The sequence below is a fragment of the Callorhinus ursinus genome, unplaced genomic scaffold, assembly GCF_003265705.2.
Source record: "Callorhinus ursinus isolate GAN/ISIS: 27379988/994484 unplaced genomic scaffold, GSC_fseal_2.0 scaffold20, whole genome shotgun sequence".
Classification (NCBI taxonomy): domain Eukaryota; kingdom Metazoa; phylum Chordata; class Mammalia; order Carnivora; family Otariidae; genus Callorhinus; species Callorhinus ursinus.
Window position 1 is genome coordinate 7,652,255 of NW_027397082.1, and position 22,709 is coordinate 7,674,963.

Below are 22,709 nucleotides of genomic sequence, written 5' to 3' on the forward strand. Positions count from 1 at the left end.
AGCTTAACTGTCTCCCCCTCTGAGGTATCTTTTCCAAGCTTCTAGGCGAAGTGAATTACTCCTTTCCTCAGGTTCCATGATGCTTTTTAACTGTTACATATGTCCTCAGCAGCTAGCAGACAACCCTGCATATACTACATGTTCAATAAATACACTTACACTTACGTGAGCTTGACCAAGACACAGAGGCACCCAAAACTAGCAGATAATGACATACTCTTATTTCTTAAATCAATACAAATTTTTGAAAACATGATTTAGCTACCAGGAATACCTGAGTTCTTCATAAATCTCACCGACTGGCAATTTCAAGATACGATGTTTTACAACTTATAAGCATCCGAGGTTTCCCTTGCAGTGAAGACTTTAATCTATCCTTTTTTAAAATCACTTTTTTAAAACTAAGTTATCTTTCAATTCTGTACTATAGTCTCATTTTTACTCTAAGATCAGTGACCCTCTCTCCTTTATATCACTTCAACTGTGGAGCTTCAATTAATTTAAGCCGAATTATTATTTTTTTTCAAAGATTTTATTTATTTGACAGAGAGACACAGTGAGAGAGGGAACACAGCAGGGGAAGTGGGAGAGGGAGAAGCAGGTCTCCCGCTGAGCAGGGAGCCCGATGTGGGGCTCGATCCCAGGACCCTGGGATCCTGACCTAACCCAAAGGCAGATGCTTAACGACTGAGCCACCCAGGCGCCCCAATTTAAGCCTAATTAAATGGAACCTTTAATTAGTTGCATTCACCCCATATGTTCTTTTTTAGAAAGAAGTAAACAAGAGAAAAAAGATCTGAAAAAATGTCAAAGTTCTAAAGCAAATACTAAGTATAATCTCCTACATCTTCAGAATTTGTAATACCATAAAAGAGGATTTCCTAGTGTGCTTTGGAAAACATTAACCTTTATAAATCGTTTTTTAATAACGCAGGGTCAAAGAAAAAGTATCTGCTATAATATTTGGCATTCCACTGTAATTCATGTCATCTGAAATTAAAGGAAGTCTAATCACATTTCCTAATAAGAACTTTAAACCTTTATATCTTAGTGAGAAGAATATAAGATTAGAGTCACAAGTTTCATTTTCTCATAGGACAAATTTAAGTCTAAATATACAAAATGAACTTTTAAAAATACTTGATCATAAAAAAGTAAATCATGTCCTTAACCTCAGAGGAAAAAAATATCCTAAATGCTGGTTCTTTAGGAAGGCAAACCATTATCACTAAACTTAACTCTTCATGAGAAGGTACGTGGGGTCCTTAAATCATGTATTAGAAATTACTTTTAGAATCATTGAAGTCTTGCCAAATGTTCATTTTCCAATGAGCAAATGAGTCAGCTACTCCCCCAGTGCCTATGCCAGGACAGTCTGTTAGAAACCAATTAAAGGGCAGATACCTTTATCAGAGTATGTGTGTTCTAATGCATGAAGATCAGGCAATAGATGAATACAGTTTATGCAGCAGTAGGTGAAGAAATCAAGGATGACTACTTTTCCACACAGATCCTTGTAGACAGAAATAGGCTCTTCTGTGTTCAGCCATTCTAATCCTGAAATTTACACAAAATAGATTATCATGATTAAAGGAAAAGGCAGAGATAATTTATCTAAAATTTTCCATTAAAATGTAAACCATTATTTCTAAGGAAGGGATGAGGGGGTGGGGTAAGATGGGAAAGATGCTATTATGCAGCAGTATGCAAATATAGTAAGAAAAAGCTACTAAACTCTTTCAGAAATAGAACAGTCTGTGTGAAAGAAAGCAAGACCAACACATTTAGGTAAAAACGAGTAAATATCAAATATTAAGAGGACCTAAGTACACAATCAGGTTCAAATGAGCTTTTGAGAATGAAGCAATCTTAAGAATAGCGAGACAGGACTAAATTCAAAACGGAGCAAGGTGTTAAAATATAAACACACAAAATGCCCAAGCCAATTTCATAAGAACTAAAGTGCTCTGGATTTGAATGAGACCTTAAATACAAAATATTTTAAATGCAAAGTTAAGCAAAATACACTTATAGATTTCATGGAAGCAACATTAATATTGATGAAGAAAGTGTTCCCTTCCCTCCAAAGAAAAATGGAATCTCATTAATCTGTGCTTTTATAAATCAGAATTTATAATTACTTGAGCATGACTTACAAAGCATGACTTACAATTTTAACTATGCACTATAAAGACTTTGTTAAATATTAAAAGTACAGCATCTCTACTTAGCCAATTTAGAAAAACAAAGATAATGAGTTTATTGTTTATAAGTAAATGCAGCCACTAACACTATTAATTACATCTTGAAGCAGGTATTCAGAAATATTTTATAGAAACTGAAAGCCAAAGTTGGGTGGAATTAAGTGAATAAGAACAGCTAATGACTAATAACAGTAACTGGAGTTACTCAATTAAAATTCTAAAAAACAAATAAATAATCTGCAAATCAAACTAGCCTTTTCACCTTAGTTAGTCCAACCTAGTGAGGTTTTAGGGTAGAGAAAGCTCTTAATGATGCATTTTAATAAAGGGTTAATTGTATACCAGATCAAATAAACATATAAAACTTCAAACTTATGTATGTTTCATAAGTTTGATAATTTGTATGTTGTATGTTCAATAAGTTTCATCTTAATTGCAAAATATTTATGAATCAGTCTTTTAAATTTATTTTCTGTAAATAGTCAAGAGTGACTTAGATTGGAGGGTTAAGAAAGTACTATTACATGTCAGTTATTGTGCTTACCAGGCTTAATAATAAATTTTACAATAACAATAATTACAATATAATTTTAAAAAACTGTCAACATTTATTGAGCTGTCCTATGAACTAAGAACTTTAGATATATTACCTCTAATCCACATAATTAACCTGAAAGCTAAATACTGGTTTTATTTTATGAGGGAGTAAAGTAAGGCTTGGAGAAATCAAGTAACTTGCTCAAAATGATGCAATTAACAAATGAAATAACTCAGATTTAATCCCAAATCTGTCTGAATCCATCCATTACACCACAGTTTCCCATAAACACATCTCTTTTAAGAAATGAACAAAGCATGCTGTTTCTGAGATAAGTTATGTTTATGACTTCTTGATTACAGCTTACTGATAAAGAAACCAAGAAAACCTGTTATCTAGTATTCTGAGCTCAATAATCTGATCCCGCAGAAAATTTGACTAGGTCACATATGAAGCCTGAATATTTTGTTATTTATGAGTCACTAAGGTCAAATCTCATGGTAATAAAATACACCCACTGTAAATATAAACACAGGCCCAAAACGCAGCTGGTGGCCTGCTTGTTTATAACACTATACTATGTACCTACTTACAAAGTTTTTAAAAAATATACATATGTATCTAATCTCTTAAAGTTCTTTTGATGGGAGAAGCAGTCATGAACCCAATTCTTCCCTAATAACTCCACAATATTTCATATTCAGCAGAGGATTAGTAACGGAAAAAAAAATAAGCATTTTTGAAGGTGGGAGCAAAAGGCTTGAAAAGACACATGACTCTTGCCAAAGGCAAGGTTCTGATGTATCTCCCATGAGATACTGAACCCTGCCATATCCAACCAATTAACTATACATGTGGTTTCAGTGTCACGCCAGGAGACATGCCAACACCAACAAAACAATGCCAGTCCCAACCAAAGAAGGGAAAGTACGGTTTCATTTATCACAGCAAGATGTGCTTCCCAATTAGCCCTACTGGGAATATCTGTTCCCCGGTGTTCCAAACACTCACAGAGCTGGGATTCAAACCCTGGAGATGGGCCGTAATTGATTCAGATTTTAAAAATTACAGATTTCAAGCCTTTGAACACCTAAGTGTGGCACAGCTAAGATACCTGCCAATCTGGGGTCTGCATAATCCGGCTCTGGCAGTTATGAGTTGTGAAGCGTTGAGGAAATTACTTAGCCTTCTTGTGCTTCAGTTTCCTCAACTATAAAACAGGTCTTTAAGCGGTCTCAACGAGTTGTAGGATTAACTAAAATAGTCCCCTGACGCGTTTACAGCTGTGTGTGGCCCAGAAGGGATCAATAAATGTTAGCATTATGCGCAGTGGGTGACAGTGACGATGCTGGGCAACCAGACTGAAAGGAGAGGGTGGCACGGACACTTCAATCCTTGCCAACCGGGGCCACTAAACATTCATGGAATGTCTACTTAGTTCACACTAGGCCCCCGCAGGGACGGACTCGAGATACCGAGGCGAATGTGCACGTCTCCGCGCTCCAGAAAACCACCCTTTTCCGCCGCTTGGGGACCCAGGGAAGCCGCAGAGCTGGCGAACCGCCCGGGCGCGGTCGCACAACCCCGCCTCGCCCCCCGCTTCAGGGGAGGGCGTCGTCCCCGAGGAAGGGGAGGTTCCGGGAGGGGTCCCCACCCCGAAGCCTGCCCCTCACCTTCCGGAAACTCGGGCACTGACAAGTCCTGCTCCCAGCCGTCCACCTTCTGTAGATACTGGTAGACCAGGCTGTCCTTCTCCTCCTGGGTGACGGCGTCGAGCAGGGCGTACTCCAGCGAGGTCTGCGCCGGGAGCAGACCCGCGAGGCTGCAGCCCCGGGCTCCGGGGGCCGCCATGTTCTCTCCGGACAGTCCAGAGGCGGCCGCCGGGCCCGCGGGAGGGTCTCGAATGGGGAGAGAGGAAGCGCTTACTGTCCTTTGGTTTCAAAACGGCACATTCACCTCACTCTACACCAGCCCCCACTCCATGTAAACGACACCTTTTTCCTTTGTAATCATGCATGCCAATGCTACGATACAAACAGTTGAATTCCCGGGCCTGTAATTTAGCCGCCAGCCCAAACCACCCCGCCCCTTCCAGAGCGGCCCGGCACAACTGAGCCTGGACATTCACAGCGCCAGATTCAGCATGGGGAAAGTCTCTGGGTTCGCGTTCCTGAAGCTCTGAGAACTATCCCCCCCGCCCCAGCACTTCACTTTGGAAATTAGCGGGTTTTAGAACAAAAATAAGATAAAATAAAATAAATCGGTAGGACCTAAAAGGATACAAACTTTTTCAAAGTCCCGCCCATAGACCAGCGTCAGCCGATTCGACACAGCACTGGCTAGGGGAAGCTGTTCCCGCCAAGACGCCACTGGTGAAGCGGGTAGGGATATCCTCATGGGATAGGTTTTTTGTTTTTTTTTTTTAAGTTGGGAGTGACTGGCAATGGCTTTGGCTTGTACACAAATACAGTATTTTGTCGCTCCGCAGTGCTGAAAGTGCGAGCGCGAACAGACTGTCAGCGGAGCAGGGGAGGGGGGAGCCGAGGGGAGCGGACGCAGCTGGAGCTACTCCGGAGGGTGTGCGGGTGGCAGGTGGGCTGCGGCGAGGATCCGGGGGGGCTGGGCCTCCGACTTCGGAAGCGGAGGGCTCTGATAGCTTCTATGGAACCGGCTGTGCTCGCAGCTCACTCTCTCCCTGCCCTGGAAGGGATAAGGCCCCACTCAGTGGCCTTGCAGCCTCCTGAGTTCAAAGAGAAGGCAGAGAAGGTGGGAGGCATCAGGCAGGTGAATCTTGGTTTTGAGGCCTGGGAGAGAGGGCTGGCCACCTCTAGGGCAGACCACTTATGCAGTCTGGAGTTAGGAGTGTGGGTGGCCTCAGTGCAGGCACAACTTCACTTGAATTTTTTTTGTCCATTGTTCAGTGTTTGTTCGTTGCTGCTGGAAGAAGATACTGGGCTGACCCAGGAAACTGAAGTGGTTGAATATCCAAGAGTCAAGGATAAGGGCAATTATTACTCCCCCGATTCACACACCTCTTTGCTTATGGTGTGATTATGGTGGTACCAGCAAGCTGAGATAGGCATTTAATGTTTGGAAACCCTGCTAAGCCAACTGCCCAGGGACTGTGGTTTTATTTGTGAATTATTTGGACAATTGTCCAGTTGAAAGGGAACTGACAGGAGCTTTATAACAATTTTACAAAGCTCATTCTAAGATTAAGCTATTGAACCTATACTTCCTATTAGTGCTTAATTTTCCAAGTATTACTGATTCTTATTTTTATGAATCAAGTCCTTGGAAAGACCGACACACTTGAATGAAATAGTGGTCACAATGGGAAAATTCTCAGATGCTACCCCTGTGGTAGGTTCTCTTAATTTTATTGTGGTATAAATGGAATAGCAGGTGTTCTCAGGTATAAGGCTTGTAGTTTGCCAATACATTCATTACCAAAACTTTAGATTCCCATCAAGTTAGTGGGGGTTTTGTTACTTTTTTTTTTCAGGAAAATATTTCCATTTGAAATTTTTGTAACAAGAAATAGATTCTCCATTTACTTAAAAATCATTTTGCCATGTTAGAAGATGCTTTTTTGGAAGAAGACATCTGGGAATACAAATCTAAAAGAAAACCAAAACCAGTACATACAAATAATTGCTCTGAGACTATTCCAAAATCTGTTGAAAAAGCAACAGATGGAAAATACCAGTCGAAACGAAACAGAAATAAAAAAAGAACCGCAGAAGCTGAAGAGAAGACAAAGGACCCCGAAATGTGCCTTGGAGAAACAGCTAGTCAGACTTCTGTAGCTTCTAGTCAGAATTCTAGTTGCGGAGATGGTATTCCCCAGTCCCAAGACAAGGAGATGGCTTCAGGAAAGCATTGCAGGACTCGCAAAAACAAACAAGTATCTCCAAAGATACGTCCAGTTTATGATGGATACTGCCCAAACTGCCAGATGCCTTTCTCCTCATTGCTAGGTCAAACACCTCGATGGCATGTTTTTGAGTGTTTGGATTCTCCATCAGTCTCTGAAACAGGTAAGATGACAAAAAACGAAGTGGTCTTTAAATAGTCTAAAAAGCCTGCATTAGGTCAGACGAATCAGTCCGATCAGTAAAATGAAAGGGAGATGAGACACCGAAGTATAAATGTCTTACCCTAGAAGGAAACAAGGAAACCATTCTTGAGAAGGGTAAAGAGATCATAGTCAATGGTATAATTGTAAAGAATGTTGCAAACTTGAAAACAGTTGAAATGCATTTTATTATTTCATAGAAGTTCCTAAACATCGCAATGATTTTTCATAAATGTTAATTGAGCACATACTATGCTAGATACTTTCTGTTTACTTACTTGACTCTCAATGACAGCAAAAGATAAGTGGTATTGACGTTTTACAGATGAGCATTCTTAAAAGTTAAACTGCCCAATTGTTATCTTTTGCGAAACAAATTTGGGGAATTATGCGTATAGTTGAGTCTTCTAAATGTTGGATTTATCATGCTGTTGTACAGGAAGAAGATCTGGGAAGGAGTCTTAGGTTTTTAAGATTCGAATTAAAAATGTGCCAAATGATAACTGAAGTAATATTATGCTTTATTATCTTTTAAGATATATAATGTCATGTTTAACGTGTAGGTAGTCCCACTTGGAGTATATGAAAAATGGGTTGTTATGATGATTTCTGTATTTCAAAGTTATAAATACCATATGGATTTTTAAATCTCAAAGAATTAAAATTCAGCAAAATAAAAATACTACTCAGTATGGCTTTCATGTTATGTATGATTCAGAAGACATTATTATTAACCTCTAGTTATTTTAAAGTACTGCATAAAGATGCAAAAGAACTTTAAAAAAATTTTGGCATTAGCTTCTTTTTTATAAAGCGAAAATCTCATCAAAGGCTGCTAATTTGCTTTTAAGTGGCTTGAAAATCAGAAATGGAAGTTGGAGTCTCATGGTGAGCAGCTCAGGGTGAAATGTCTTCTGCTGAAGCCACCTCAAAGAGATTTTTCTTTTGGTTTTTCACTAAACTCCTTTGAATAGAATTTCATATAGACTCTTCTTGAGTTGAATTCTGTGCCACAACAAATACTTTTATGAGGTGGTTTTAAATTACATTAAGCAACGAGGCCTTCTAATTTATTGTAACATCTTTTTTAGGAGGGAGAGTGGGTCATTTTTTGATAAAGCTGGAAATTCGGCACCTGGCTGGCTCAGCCGGAAGAGCATGCGACTCTTGATCTTGGGGTCATGAGTTTGAGCCCCACATTGGGCGTAGAGATTGCTTAAATAAAACTTAAAAAAAAAAAAAAAACACCTGGAAATTAACATACAAGGGTATATGCCAAGATAGTTTACAGACTGTTTCTTAATTATAATGTATGATGAGGAATAGTTTCCAGATTATTATTAAAGCCTTATTATTAACCAGTTTATCAAATTGAATTTCAAATCTTAGAATTTAAACTATGTATGAACAGCTATAACTAATTAAGCTTGTTATTGCTCTTATTGTATACAGTGTAAATATTAAATAATGGACCCTAACTGGGTACTCTAATTGTCACAAATCCGTATTACTTAATAAGATAAAAATTGGGGTAGAACTTTGGTTCTCAGAGAGACACACTAGTCTTTTTCACTCTATTGCCAGAGCAATAGTGAACTAGTGAACACCTATAAATACCTTGTGTAAACATGAACTGTAGTTTGAAGGGACTCATTTGTGAGAGTTACTTAGGGGGGAAAGGTTTTAGTCTTACAAAAATTTTGGAAAATAAGGTTATTTGAAAAGAAATTTAAAGTTTCTTTAAATTAAATTTAAAGAAATTTGACTTAAAAATAGTAACTAGCACATTGCAAAACCATACTGGATTATTATTATTTTATGCTGGATCTTTTGATTGTGTAAAGATAGTTATGGTCCTAAGGCCTCAAAGTAGGACTGATGACTTTCCACTTAGGTTTTAACGCTGTCTGTGCTTTGATCCTGCATTACTTTTTAAAAATTTTCAGAGTGTCCTGATGGTCTTCTGTGCACCTCAACAATTCCTTCTCACTTCAAGAGATACACTCACCTCCTGCTTGCTCAGAGCAGGGCGGGCAATAGTCCTTTCAGCAGCCCACCACGCGGGCCAGGGGACTGCTTCAGTGAGACTAATTCGGTCTTTCTCTGTGGCCTTGAGGAAAGATGGTCTCTGCATCAGAAGCCAATGGAAAACTTAATTGTTTCAACTTACCCCTCGTTTGTGACACCGTATCTAAAGAAATCTCAGTCTCCAACTGAAACCAATAAAAAGATTTCTTCTCCTTCTTCAACAAATATCCAACCGTCCCAACAAAACGTACAATTTCCAGAATGTGTTAATGATGACAAACTGGTGGGAGTCAGTTTGCCTCTTGCTGAAGAACTAGACAGCCAAAGCAACTCAGAACACATACACTCTCCATTGCCAGAAAATGACTTTAGTAGCTGTGAAATCTCTTATTCTCCACTTCAAACTGATGAGGAAACTTACAGTATGGATGAAAAGCTGGGTGATTTGCAGCAGGAGCTATTCTTTACGGAGAGCTCTAAAGATGGCAGCCTGGAAGATGACAACAGCTCCACTTTGTTTCAAAAACTCCATGGTCCGTTCCTGAAGGACCAGCAGGAGAATGGCCCCCACGTGGATGGCTTCTTAACTCAGGATAAATACCAAGAAGTATTGTATAAATACAACGCTCTCACTGGTTCATCTCAACTTTTTTTCCAAAATAAGGGTGTTACTCTGTGTGATGATCCAGCACATAGTGGTAATGATTTTGCGCTGTTTCCATCTGCATCAGCACAAGGGCTTATTTCTAGTTATCAGGCCACTAAAGCGAAACCTGGTAAGCCAGAATGTCACCCATCTCAATCAAATAAACAGAAACAGGCAATTGAAGAATCAGCTGTTTGCAATCAGATTTCTCTTCCGTCACTTACTAGTGAGATGCCAAGAGCTTTCCCAAGGCAAGGAGAAGGGGATCTTTCTTTCCGTCCAACCCAAAGTAAAATTGGAAAATCATCAAATAAGAACTTCAATGCAAAGGACAATGCTAATTCAGCATGTGTCTGCAGAAAGGCATTAGGTGGTCGACTAGACAGTAAAGCTACAGTTCCCAAAACAGAGAACTCTTCCAGTGCACTTAATGCTGCCGAGTCACTGAAAATGTCGCCATCTGGTCCCAAGTGTCCTGCAACACAGCCTTCTTCCAAAGTAATGAAGCAAATGGATATAGGTGTTTATTTTGGACTACCACCCAAAAGAAAAGAAGAGAAATTGCTAGAGGGAAGTGCGGTGGAAGGGATGAACTTAAATCCAGTTGTAAGTCCTAATGAAAAGAGGTCGCGGCAGCGCAAGAGGAAAGCAGAAAAATCTTTAAGTGATTTAGAACTCGATGCCAAGAATTTAAGTGAGAGTCAGCCCTCTGTGGAACTTTCTAGTGAGAGGTCACAGCATCAAAGAAAGAGACTTAAAAAGTCAGTTTCACTACAGGAAGGAGCACATCAGAAGAGGTCACATCACCTTAACAGGACAGAATCTGGAAGAGTCAATTTAAGGAAAGACAAAGTCTTCATAAAATCACCTTGTGGCAGGCTGCAGAGAGGGAACACGAAAATCCCGGAGTCACCTCATGCAGGACAATTAAGAACAAGGACATGTCCATTCTATAAGAAAATACCTGGTAAGTTGAAAAACCAACGCTTAATATATCTACAAAGAATTGACTTTTGAAAATTTCATGTTTATTGCCCATGTTGTGTGTGTTTGTACAGAGTAATTTTTTGTATGTATTTCCATTGTTTTTTATACTTCATTGACGTGTAACATAGATTTTTTTTGCCTATTTAAATGTTTTTGCCCCATTCAATTCAGCAAACTTTTATTAAATATATTTTGTGTACAAGATACTATACTAGTAGGTAGATTTTACAGATTTGACCCAGATGAGTAAAGGTCAGCTTAATAGGGAAGGAGGAGAGGCTCTCTGTTAAGTAGTTATAATAAAGACTTATATACAAATTATGAAATTTAATTAAAATAAGAGTCTCTAAGCCTTTAAGAGAAATACAAAGTGCTAAATAGCTTCAAAGAAGGAAAATTAACAGATTGTATAGGTCATAATAAATGCCAAACATTTTTAACCCCATCATAACTTAGTTTCTCGGCCTTTTTTGTATTTTGTAATTTCACATGCCTTCATAGATGAGTTAGAAAAATGTGTCGTAAAATGAATTTTATTATTAAAGAAACCAATAATTCTTCTTTTGAAAAGAATATAAAATCTGCCAAAATATACCTGTTTCAGAAAGATTGTTTAAAGTGCTTTGATAGTCGCAATCCATAATTTGCTCAAAATGATTATCATTTATGTACATCATAGCATCAGTTATATTTTTTAATACTTATGGTGGTGAATTTTCTATATTTTAAGTGAGCCTGAGACTAGTATGCCATATGTGGGGATAAGCCTCAGTGAGATTGTGAAGGTGTGCTTATTGACTTGCACATCACAATTCACACACTTGGTTATTTCTTTCATGAACACTTTTCAGAACAGCTCAGCCATTTTTTTTTCTTTATTGCTCCTCTAGGTAGCCTTTTTTGGGCATTTATTTTCTTGTTTCCCTTCTTCCTCCCCCACCTCCCATCCCCCACAATGAAATTCAAATACTGCAGATATGCTGTCCTCTGTTATTGTACTGTGACCTGGTGGAGGGCCACAACCACTGTAATATGTATGATTATTTGGGCCTTCAATCATTTGTGCCCCCAGTATCAATTGCCACAATAGAATAAAATAAGAAAGTTAGCATTTTCCTTTTGCTGTTTTGCAGAAGTAAAGGATTTTAGGTCAGTAAAACAAAGAAATAATTGGTTTGTAGCTTAGTATTTTAATTTTTTTGGTACAGTTATTCATTAAAAAAAAAAAAAAGCCAATGCGTGCCTGGGTGCCTCAGTTGGTTAAGCTTTGGACACTTGGTCTCAGCTCAGGTCTTAATCTCAGGGTCATGAGTTCAAGCCCTGAGTTGGGCTCCACGCTGGGCATGGAGCCTACTTAACAAAACAAACAAAACATTAAAAAAAAGTTTTTTTTTAAGCCAATACTGGGATGTTTAGTAGAAACTTAAGATCTTCTCTAATATGCCCTTTTGCTGAATTTATGTGGCATAAGTTTTTAAATTATGAAGCTCAGCTGGAATTGAGACGTAAAGACGTCAATAGGGGGTTTACTATTTACATTCAAATCGGACATCTTTTACTCTTTCACTCCCTTGGCTCTTGCTCAAGCAGCTGTGTGCTCTTCTCATTGCAGGGACTGGCTTTACAGTTGATGCCTTCCAGTACGGACTGGTTGAAGGGTGCACAGCCTATTTTCTCACACATTTTCATTCTGATCACTATGCTGGACTATCTAAAAACTTCACATTTCCAATTTATTGTAGTGAGGTAAGTTTTAGCCTTTTAAATTCTAAATGTATGGAATACAGTGAATTTCTAAGCAATTTGGTTAAAAAAGAATAACATTGTAAGATCTATATTCTACTAGAAAAGATATGAGAAAACAGATTCCACATTAAGAGTCTAAAATTAAATGAGTTATTGTCAATAGTTACAAAACATTTTTTTTTAATGCTTTAGTATATGGAAACAGTAAACTACTTCACGGTGTAACTGAAACACCTAAGTTCCATTCAGTAAACATTTATGGATGCCCAAAAAGACATTCAAGGTGAAATACCTAACTTCAAGGAGCTCACAGCCTTCAGGGGACACATTCACGAATACACTGCGATGGAATTGGTATTGTGACCGAAAACTGAACAGAACACCAGCAAGTAGAAAAAGAAAGTGCTTTATTCTGGCCCAGGCCAAGGTTAGAGAAAGTCTCATGGTGGAAGAGATACCTTGCATTAATTATTAAACAGTGATTCTTCTAATGGCTACTACCAAGGGCTTCCGCTAGAATTCAGTTTAATCCTCAAGCATTCTTGAATTATTTTTATTGAAATAAAATGAATCTCTTTTTATTAATGAAGCAGCTGAGGCTGGGAGAGATTAGGTGATGTGCCCTAAGTCACGGAGCCAGTAATGCCAGAGTCAGAATCGGAACACAGGTCTGTCCGAACCAGGCGGAGGAAAGAGGAGAGGGCATCCTGGGGAGAGGGCAGAGTTTGCATACAGGTGTAGACAACAGAGAAATCTACCCATTGCAGGCTCTTCAGATAATTCCGAATGGCTAACCGTGAGATAGGGAATAACAGGAGATAAACCCGCAGAAATGAGCAGGGGCCCCATCATGAAGGGTTTTGTAGGTCATCTGGGGACGAGGGACTTTTCCCAGGTGAGGGAGATCCAGTGAACCATGTTTAAGCAGAGTTGTGACATAGTCATGGTAGAAAGTTCTTCCTGGCATTCTGGAGGGTTTCCATGAATGTAAGTAAGTGGGAGAACAGAGAGACTAAGATACTTGGTTCTAAACTAGATCTGAAGTAAAAGATTTATTTAGTGTTTTACTGTATCAGCAATAAGCACATTCTGTTTTGCAGATAACTGGCAATTTGTTGAAGAGCAAACTTCACATACAAAAACAATACATCCATCCATTGCCGATGGACACGGAATGTATAATAAATGGTGTAAAAGTTGTTTTGCTTGATGCCAATCAGTAAGTATTAAAGTTACCTTCAGACTAGCCTCGTTTTAAAAACTATTTAGAATAAAAACATACTAGTGTGGCTATTTAAGAACTTTCTTGTGTTGGAATTAATATGGTTGATATTTTTAAAACTTTGAGTAAGACATGTTTCTCCTTTTGAAAAAAATAATGTACCCAATTACAGAATCAGAGATTAAATGTACTGAGAGATCCTTTAAATATTATCTAATTCATTTTTAATGCAGTTTAAATTACTCTCCTTGACATATGAGACTCCATCTTATTTTTTAAAAAAAATACTTTAACATGTTGCTGCTTTTTTGAAGAGCTAACCTTTTGCCTTTTTTTTTTTTTTTTGCCATTTCTTTAATATCGCTTATGTAAGTTAACAGCTTGCACTCCATTCAGATAGCAGAGGATTCCCGCCCCCCTTTTAAGAAATCCTTCAGGCTTTTGATAGTAAAGACTTGGAAGATTTTTTTTTCTTCGAAGTGGCTTCCCTTTTTCCCCTCATTTTTTTCTCTGTAATGTAAAACACTGTCAGTATCCTGTTACCAAAATGCAACTGTCAACTGCACTTCTTCCTACTTTTTGTAGGATTTTAGCCATCACGGATGCTTCGAGAATTAAAATTCACACTAGGTCTCTGAAAATCCAGACCCATGCTCTGTCTTCAGGTTGCTTTTAACTTTTTGTCTGCTAACTTTGCTGCTGATTTTTTTTTCTTTTTTCCTTTTTTTTTCTAAGAGGGAGTGGGGGGCAGCGGGAGAGGGAAAGAGAGAATCCCAAGCAGACTCCCCACTGAGCACAGAGCCTGATGTAGGGCTTGACTCAGGGCTCGATCTCACTACCTGGAGATCATGACCTGAGCCTAAACCAAGAGTCAGACACTCAACCGAGTGAGCCACCCAGGCACCCCTGCTGCTTCTTTTTTTAGTCAATGCTTATAAGAACTCAAGTTCTGATTTTTTAGTCAACTTTATTAGGTACAATTTACATAAATAAAATAGACCTATTTTAAGTGTTTGCTGAATTTTGACAAAAATACACACTCATGTAATACCCACTACAGAAAAATATAGGAAATTTTCCCCACCCCAAAAGGTTTCCTTGGGCTCCTTCCCAGTCAATCCCCAAGCCCGACTCTAGCCCAGGGGACCATTGATCTATATCCTATCACCATGCATTAGATTTGTCTTTCCTAGGGATTCAGTGAAATGAAATCCCATAGTATCTACTCTTTTGCATCCAGCTTCTGTCACTTATCGTGTTTTTGAGATTCATCCATGCTGATGTGTATATCAATAGTTTGTGTCTTTATTGCTGAGTAGTATCTAGTGTATGGGCACACCATGATGTCCTCATCTATTCACCTCCTGATGGACAACTGATTTTTGTTTATTGACCTTGTATCCTGAGACCTTGCTAAACTTGCACATTAGTTGGAGTAGGTTTTTTATAGATTTCTGAAAATTTTCCGCATGTACTATCATGTCATCTGCAAATATAGACAGTTTTGTTTTACTTCTTACTTTCCATTCAGAGTGCTTTTTTCCCCTCTTGTTCATGGTCCTCGCTCAGACCTCCAGTACGGTGTTGAATGGGAGTGGTGAGAGCAGATACTGCCTTGTTCCTGACCCTAAGAGGAAGGCTTTCAGTCTTGCTCCCTTTAGCTTAATGTTAGCAATAGGTTTTTCATAGATGCCTTTTATCAGGTTGAGGAAAATCCCTCCATTCCTAGTCTGCTGAGAGTTTGTAATCATGAATGGGTGATGACTTTTGTCAAATGCTTCTTCAGCATCTACTGAGGGATCATATGATTTTTCTCCTCTATAATGTTAACAGGGTAAATGATAACGATGGACATTTTGAATGTTAAACCAACCTTGCTTCACTGGGATAAACTCCATTTAGCCTTCGTGGATTATCCTTTAAAAAAAAAAAATATATATATATATATATAGCTGGATTTGATATGCTAAATATTTTGTTAAGGACTTCTTTGTTTTCATAATGGATATTGGTCAGTAGTTTTTTTTTTTTTTAGATTTTGTTTATTTATTTGAGAGAGAGAGAATGAGAGATAGAGAGCACGAGAGGGGGGAGGGTCAGAGGGAGAAGCAGACTCCCTGCTGAGCAGGGAGCCCGATGCGGGACTCGATCCCGGGACTCCAGGATCATGACCTGAGCCGAAGGCAGTCGCGTAACCAACTGAGCCACCCAGGTGCCCAGTCAGTAGTTTTTTTTTTTTATAATGCTTTTGTCTGGTTTCGACATTAGGGTAATACTGGCCTCACGAACTATTCCCTCCTACTCCATTCTGAAGGATGTTCTATAGTACTGGGGCTATTTCTTCCTTAGGTGTTTGATAGAATTCCCCAGTAAAGTCATTGCAGTCTGAAGTTTTGGGGTGGGGTGGTAAGGGTAAGTTTTTAATTAAAAAGTAATTATTTCCGATGTTTTCCCAGAATTCAAAATGAAAGCTCCATGTGTTTTGGCAGTAATTTCCAAGCTCCAGTGTGTCAGGCATCCCCAACACCACCCTGAGGCTCAGTGGTTCACTTGAAGGACCCACGGGACTCAGAAGGGCTATTGTACTCATGGTTACAGTGACAGGATGCAAATTAAAATCAGCAAAGGGAAAACTCAAATGGGGGCACAGTGCAGAAGAAAGCAGGCACAAATTCTGAGGGATGCTCTTCTCCCGAATAGCACAGAAGCACTGGTTCTCCCAGCAGCGGTGTTCACCACACATGCCAAGAATGGCCAGGCAGGGAAGCTCATTGGAGCCTTGAGTCCAGCCGGGCTTTTACTGAGGGTCAGGCATGCACACATGCAACACCCATGTGACTTGCCTCAGCTCCTCAGACTCCAGTCCCCTAGAGCAAAACAGATAGTTGATGCTAACGATGTTATCTATGGTGACTATCTGGTCAACCTAGTAACACACAGACCCACGCGTCAGGCATACAAAGCACTCTTATTGGGCAGAATATTCCAAGAGTTCAACTCCTCTCTCGAGGACCAGCCAAGGACTAGTCCTAAAGACAGGCCTTAGGTGGGGAAGTGTGGAGTTCGAACAAACCTGGCCTGGTGAATTAATCTTTCCTGCACACCACTTTTTTTTTTTTGTTACGATGTAAACTTCCTACAATGCTACATTTCCTCTGTAGTGCAGTGCTATGTCATGTGGTTGTAGTGAGTGTATTACCTTGCTGACAGCAAAGAAGTCCTCTTCCTTCAGCTGCCTCACATGTGTTAAAACTATTCCTTAGAAAAAAAAGTAAAAAAAAAGACTATTCCTTAGAAATGTTTGTGTTCAGCTGTCCAGGTGCTGTCATGATCCTGTTTTATCTTCCTAACGGTAACGTCCTATTACACACCGGCGACTTCCGAGCAGATCCCACCATGGAACGTTCTCGTCTTGCAGGCCAGAAAGTCCACACGCTTTACTTAGATACAACGTAAGAGAGGCTTTGTTTGTATGCTTCCTTTTCCCACTGACAATATTTGCCCTGCTTATTATGAACAATTTGCACAGTTGCTTAGGTAAATCGAAATGATGGCTTATTGTCAATTACCATTTTAAGATCATTCATCAGAGAACTGCTGTTTGGAAAAACACATACTTGCTTAAGAACAAATTTGGGATGACGTGTCTTAACTACAACTAAATTTTTTCTTTTCTGTGATTCCCTTTGGTTTATGTGAGAATCCTGTTACTGAAACAAGGAAGAAAAACTGGGGAGCAAACTTTGGGAAAACACCCCTTTAGGTTACCTTTTCAAAGTACCTTTGTAACTCTTAAGTATAATTGTGAAGAAGAAACAGAGGCCAAAATGTGATTCTGTTTCTAAATATTTAAAATTACTTTGTTCCTTTCTTCAAAAGGTAATTCCTAAGTGACAACTTTGAATTTCTAAATGTTATAAACACAATGGTACCAGCCATTTTTTATTATGTATTAAAATACTTCATCAATTTGTTAGAAATGAATTATGTCAACTATTTCAACCTGTTTTAAGAAGTGAATTTGGATGGCATATTTTAGTAAAAGATGGGCTTTCCACATTCAGTTTTCTAACACTATAGCTAATTTTTCCATTCTTTTATATGTACTTTAAATACTAAATAAATAAAGAAAATAACAAGTAAGCCCCCCCATCCCTTTTTTTGCCTCGTTTTCTCTACATAGAATTCTGAATTTCTTTGTGGGTTTTTCATCAGAGAAAAGACACGTGTTTTCTCTATTCTTATGGCTGACCAGCAAAAACCATCTTAAAAATGGGGAAAAATATGTTTCTTTGATATTTGTACTTTATGACTTCTTTTTTAGTGAAAAAATGCTTAATTTTCATCCCAGATAGAGCTAGGTAGCTAGTAGTCTTAGGGTTAATTTTTCACTGGGTGTTACTGTATTGAGATGGACCCAACTGGGGATCTGTTGTATCATTGTAATACTGCATATATTTCTGTATCTCCTCAGAAGAGCAGATAACCATGTGACTATTAACTGTTTGATTTCAAACTGCTTCATTAAATTCGTGTTTGTTTTCATTATTTTAAGAATTTTTTAAACTAAATCAGAATTCTTTAGTTCAAAGATCATCCCTGTCACTAGTATTTTCTTTGATGGTGTTAAAGTTAAAACGAAAAGATGCCGAGGTATACAATTCACAGCTAAAATAGCTAGCTAGAACTGTTCTTGAAGAAAAAGAGGCAATTTCTTTATATGAGGGCAATAAAGGAAATACACTGTAAAAAACATATTGGAAACGTAGAATTCCATCATAAATTATCCATAGCTTGTAACAAATATTTTAACCATAGGCAGTGGAATAACCGCAGTGGGGTTAATATATCACACTACCACTGTATGTAAGTTTGCTAAAGCTTGGCTTCTAAAATAGCATCTACCTTCATGCTATGGCTTTCTTGTTGCTCATTTAATAAGTACCATATTACCGTATTACAGATATTGCAGCCCAGAATACTCCTTTCCGTCTCAGCAAGAGGTTATCCAGTTTGCCATCAACATTGCCTTTGAGGCAGTAACTCTAAACCCACGTGTTCTCGTTGTCTGTGGCACTTATTCTATTGGAAAAGAGAAAGTCTTCCTAGGTGGGTGGTAGCTGTATCTAATTTACATTAATATATTATAAAGATCAGATTCTCTTTTGCATAAAGCCCTTTCAGTCTGGATGCTTGCACTTGATACTTATTTCCTGAAATGGTGCAGTATTACCTTTGAAGAAAAATTTGATAGAGTTGGATTCATTTAAACTTGGAAAGGCCTAACTTAATGGAAACACTTGATAAGTGTGTTTATGGTAGCCTTTACACCTGCAGAATGTTTACAGAGCAAATGTCTGCGCTACACTAGTATTTCAGTGAACTTTGAAAAATGACGAATGCATAGTCGTATTGCTGTCTTCTTTGAGGATAACCATCAATTAATTATTTTAGAGAACAGTTTTGGTTTTTGTACATAAATGATTTTGGATATGTAATTGTAGTTTGTCTAGATGGCATTATACTGTTTCACAAAATACTTTCCATTTCTTCCTAATTGTGGTCACATCATGTCAAACATTAAGATATGAAGTGACAAAGCCAGGGTTTTAACTTCTTCAAATTTGGTTGCTGCTTTTCTTCTACCCCTTTCTATATATCTTTTGCAGTTTTTAAACACTAGGTCTTTAAAAAGAAATAGTTGAATTTCTTATTATTTCCTTCATACAGTTAACCAACAAAAGTTATTTAGCCTTTTTGAAATATAGCAGAAGTGTGAATGTTTTGACTTTCTTTGTTGTTGTTGGTACATTCTTAAGTTTTGATTTAGTTGTAACTTTATTATTTTTTTCATAAGGGGCAGCTTTACTATTTTTAACCTTCTCCTTGGCCTGTAGCCATTGCTGATGTTTTAGGTTCAAAAGTGGGCATGTCCCAAGAAAAATATAAAACCTTACAGTGCCTCAACATACCAGAACTTAATTCCTTCGTCACCACGGACATGTGCAGTTCACTGGTTCACCTTCTCCCAATGATGCAAATTAACTTTAAGGTAAGCGTTCATGAGATACGTATTTTTAGGATGGACTAGAAAAGGTAATACAACGATTATAAACTGGAATCCTATCTTACCTGCATTTAACACCGAGGAATTCAGTTATAGTGGGGTCATAGTAAACCTTGCCCTAGAAGATCTTTTAAGTGGAATTTAAAATATTTTTATTTGTTGTGTGTGTGCAGCTATATAGAGGAATTCATAGGCCCATCAGAACTAGAGAATTGTCATAAAAGAAACAAAAATAGAAAAGTGTGCAACTATCTGGTCATTCAAATCTTCTGTATTTAAGATTGTCTTCCATTTCTTTCTATTGAGCGGGGAAATGAGCAGAGAACTCAAGGAGTTCTTACTTTTCTTCAGCTCTTTTCTGTATTAATATTAATCCCCAATAACATTGATGTATGTTGGAAATTTACTTGTTGTGAGGATTAAGTGAAATAGTGGAAGTGTATCCTAAGAGCAAGTTCTCATATCAGTTCTGAGGTATAGATTAAGATACAGAGAGGTTGGGGCACTCGGCTGGCTCAGTCGGTAGAGAATGAGACTCTTGATCTCAGGGTCGTGAGTTCAAGCCCCACGTTGGGCATGGAGCCTACTTAAAAACAAATAAGAAAAAGATATATGTTAGGACCTCACTGTGATTTGGGGGACTTCTCTGTCAGATTTATTCATACACTAACTAAGATTCATTCCATTTACTAAATTTGGATACCTAGCAATAGAATACATCAGACCTGTGTATTAAAAACAAATCAGAACATAATGCACACCAAAGAATGTATTTTCACTTTTGCTATAATTTCATGAACTAACTTTTATGGAACTTTTTGAAATAGCATAGGATGTCGATTACTGTGTGTGTCTTATAAATAATAATACTCTGTATTAATAAAATGAGTATTTTAGCTCTCTCCCTGGAGTTATAAGGAAATTGTAACTGGTAGAACTCCTTTCTTCATGAGATTAAGGCGAAGTTTTTATGGCCTAGTTTCCTGAGTATACACTTCATAAAAATTTCAGGGATAATCAAGGCAGAATTTTGTCCTTTTAAAGCCATCTTTGGAAACATATTTTAAATTTGGGAGGTATCTAATTTGTGTGGAGGCTAATGAGGTGTTAATTATAAAATGAACATTGATATCTTGAGGGTATAGCATATTTTTAATGAGTTTTATCTTACAGTTTTATTTCCTACTAACTTAGTTTGTTCCATTTGAACAAATGATGTATTTAGGAGGATAATGGGGATGGAAGAGTCAGAGTTTTATAGAAATGAAGGACTAGAACTTTTCATGAAAGAGTTTTTAAAGGTGCCCAATGCTGCAGAGAGGTCATATAAGGAAATAATGGCAATTTGGCAATTAGAATATCTTTGTTGACCTGCGTAAGAAATGTTTCAGTGAAGTGATATTGGAAGGAGCCAGATGGCAGAAGGCTAAGGAGTGAATGAGAAGGTCTAAATGGCCTAAAAACATGAAAAAGGAGAATCAACATCGTTGGAGCACCTGGGTGGCTCAGTCGGTTAAGCATCTGCCTTCGGCTCAGGTCACGATCCCAGGGTCCTGGAATTGAGTCCTGCCCGCATCGGGCTCCCTGCTCAGCAGGGAGTCTGCTTCTCCCTCTCCCTCTGCCCTTCCTCCCCTCTTGTGCACTTTCTCAAATAAACAAATAAAATCTTAAAAAAAAAAAAATAGAAAGAGGGACCCCTGGGTGGCTCATTCAGTTAAGTGGCTGCCTTTGGCTCAGGTCTTGATCCTGGGGTCCTGGGATCAAGCCCCACATGGGTCTCCCTGCTCAGTGGGGAGCCTGCTTCTCCCTCTTCCTCTGCCTGTTGCTCCCCCTGCTTGTGCTCTCTCTCTCTCTCTGTCAAGTAAATAAATAAAATCTTTAAAAATAAATAAATGGTAGGTATTTAAATTAATAAGAGATCATTGACACAAAGGAGAAATCAGAAGATTGTTATTAATTCACCAGTGAAATACAAATATCTGATAAACACAAACGTTTAGCCTCTAGTAATCAAACATAAAACTAACAAGAATATGTTTGTCTCCTACCGAACTGGCATACTTTTTTAAAAGGTAATATTTCTGTGCTGTGATTTAGAGAAATTAGCTCTCTCATCCACTTGGATAGAAGTAGAAGTTAGGGGTAAATCCTTTAACTCAACAATCCCATTTCTAGAAATTTCTACTGAAAATGAGTCCTTTGTGAAAAGGTCAATCTGCAAGGCTTCTAGTTGCTGATGGTATAATAGATGAGAATTAGAAAAAGTTAAGAAAGGGCATATGGTTTCCATTAAAAAAAAAAAGAAGAAGAACTAGAAAGTGGGTTTTATTGACCATCTCCCTGCTAGGCTCTAAGCTTCCAGAAGGTTGAAGGGCTGTGTCTCATATCCACTACTCTGACACCACCGACATGGCCTAATCCTGGAACAGACATGTATTAGATGAGGACTGAGTAGTCGGATGCATGGATTTGTCTTTGGTTTCTTCAGAACTTTGTACCAGCATCTTCTACAACACTTTAATAGTTCAGAGTATGGATGATGAAGGAAGAAAAAGAGACCTTTGGAAATCTAAGATGATACCATGTGCAGTTTAGATTTTTTTTTATTATTTTAAATAAAACTAGAACTTTTATTATAAATTTACACTAAGCCCTTGACACTGTGGCTTTTGCCTGAAGACCAAAAAAAGTATTAGACTTTTGGTATCTCTTGTGCCATTACTGTCTTTATTTGGACTTTTCTTATCTTTCAGAGTTTGAACTTTGGTCATTGATTTTCGGGTTTCATCAAATGTTATCACTTTTGATGACTTTAGTTTGGAAAGTTCTACTCAAGATTTATTACGGAAGCATAGTACTCCCAATTGTAGCAGCATGAAAAGTTTTGCAAGTATTCTAGTTCATGTTTAAAGAGTGAAAAGGAGTAAGACCCTGAGAAGAGTGCTAGTGTGAATCTTTAAAATGTACGTGCATGTTGAGTGTAATGCCGTTCATAGAATTATTGACATCTTTCTATCCACCTGTCAGTCCTCTGTTGTACATATACATGTGGATACGTTTGGGCTGCTGTTCACCAGTGTTAATATTGGTATCGTTAACATCCTAACAATATATTCAATATCCTAATAGTAGTAGGATTTGGAGAGTTTCTTTTCTTTTTTCTTTTCTTTTCTTTTCTTTTCTTTTCTTTTCT

The 22,709-nt window shown here is 38.2% G+C and overlaps 2 protein-coding genes across 6 annotated transcripts in view; one reads left to right on the top strand and one right to left on the bottom strand.

The window, feature by feature from the left end:
• NHLRC2 (NHL repeat containing 2) overlaps nucleotides 1-4,901 on the bottom strand; it is a 59,308-nt gene extending 54,407 nt beyond the window's left edge. For both annotated transcript variants that reach the window (XM_073904174.1, XM_025880726.2), the window contains exons 1-2: nucleotides 4,416-4,901; nucleotides 1,405-1,557 (exon numbers count right to left, since the gene is read on the bottom strand). In XM_073904174.1, coding sequence (XP_073760275.1) covers nucleotides 1,405-1,557; nucleotides 4,416-4,593 — 331 coding nt within the window. In that variant the 5' untranslated portion in view covers nucleotides 4,594-4,901. The remainder of the gene's footprint in view (nucleotides 1-1,404; nucleotides 1,558-4,415) is intronic.
• A 158-nt stretch (nucleotides 4,902-5,059) lies between these two features.
• The window catches only part of DCLRE1A (DNA cross-link repair 1A), a 21,112-nt gene continuing 3,462 nt past the window's right edge, over nucleotides 5,060-22,709 (top strand). Inside the window, exons 1-8 of one of the 4 annotated variants that reach the window (XM_025880953.2) lie at nucleotides 5,060-5,123; nucleotides 5,664-6,782; nucleotides 8,767-10,461; nucleotides 12,094-12,227; nucleotides 13,328-13,446; nucleotides 16,761-16,901; nucleotides 18,413-18,558; nucleotides 19,347-19,501. In XM_025880953.2, coding sequence (XP_025736738.1) covers nucleotides 6,317-6,782; nucleotides 8,767-10,461; nucleotides 12,094-12,227; nucleotides 13,328-13,446; nucleotides 16,761-16,901; nucleotides 18,413-18,558; nucleotides 19,347-19,501 — 2,856 coding nt within the window. In that variant the 5' untranslated portion in view covers nucleotides 5,060-5,123; nucleotides 5,664-6,316. Of the gene's footprint in view, nucleotides 5,124-5,266; nucleotides 6,783-8,766; nucleotides 10,462-12,093; nucleotides 12,228-13,327; nucleotides 13,447-16,760; nucleotides 16,902-18,412; nucleotides 18,559-19,346; nucleotides 19,502-22,709 lie in introns of those variants that run through there. The other 3 variants (XM_025880955.2, XM_073904164.1, XM_073904163.1) reach the window with 3 other exon arrangements.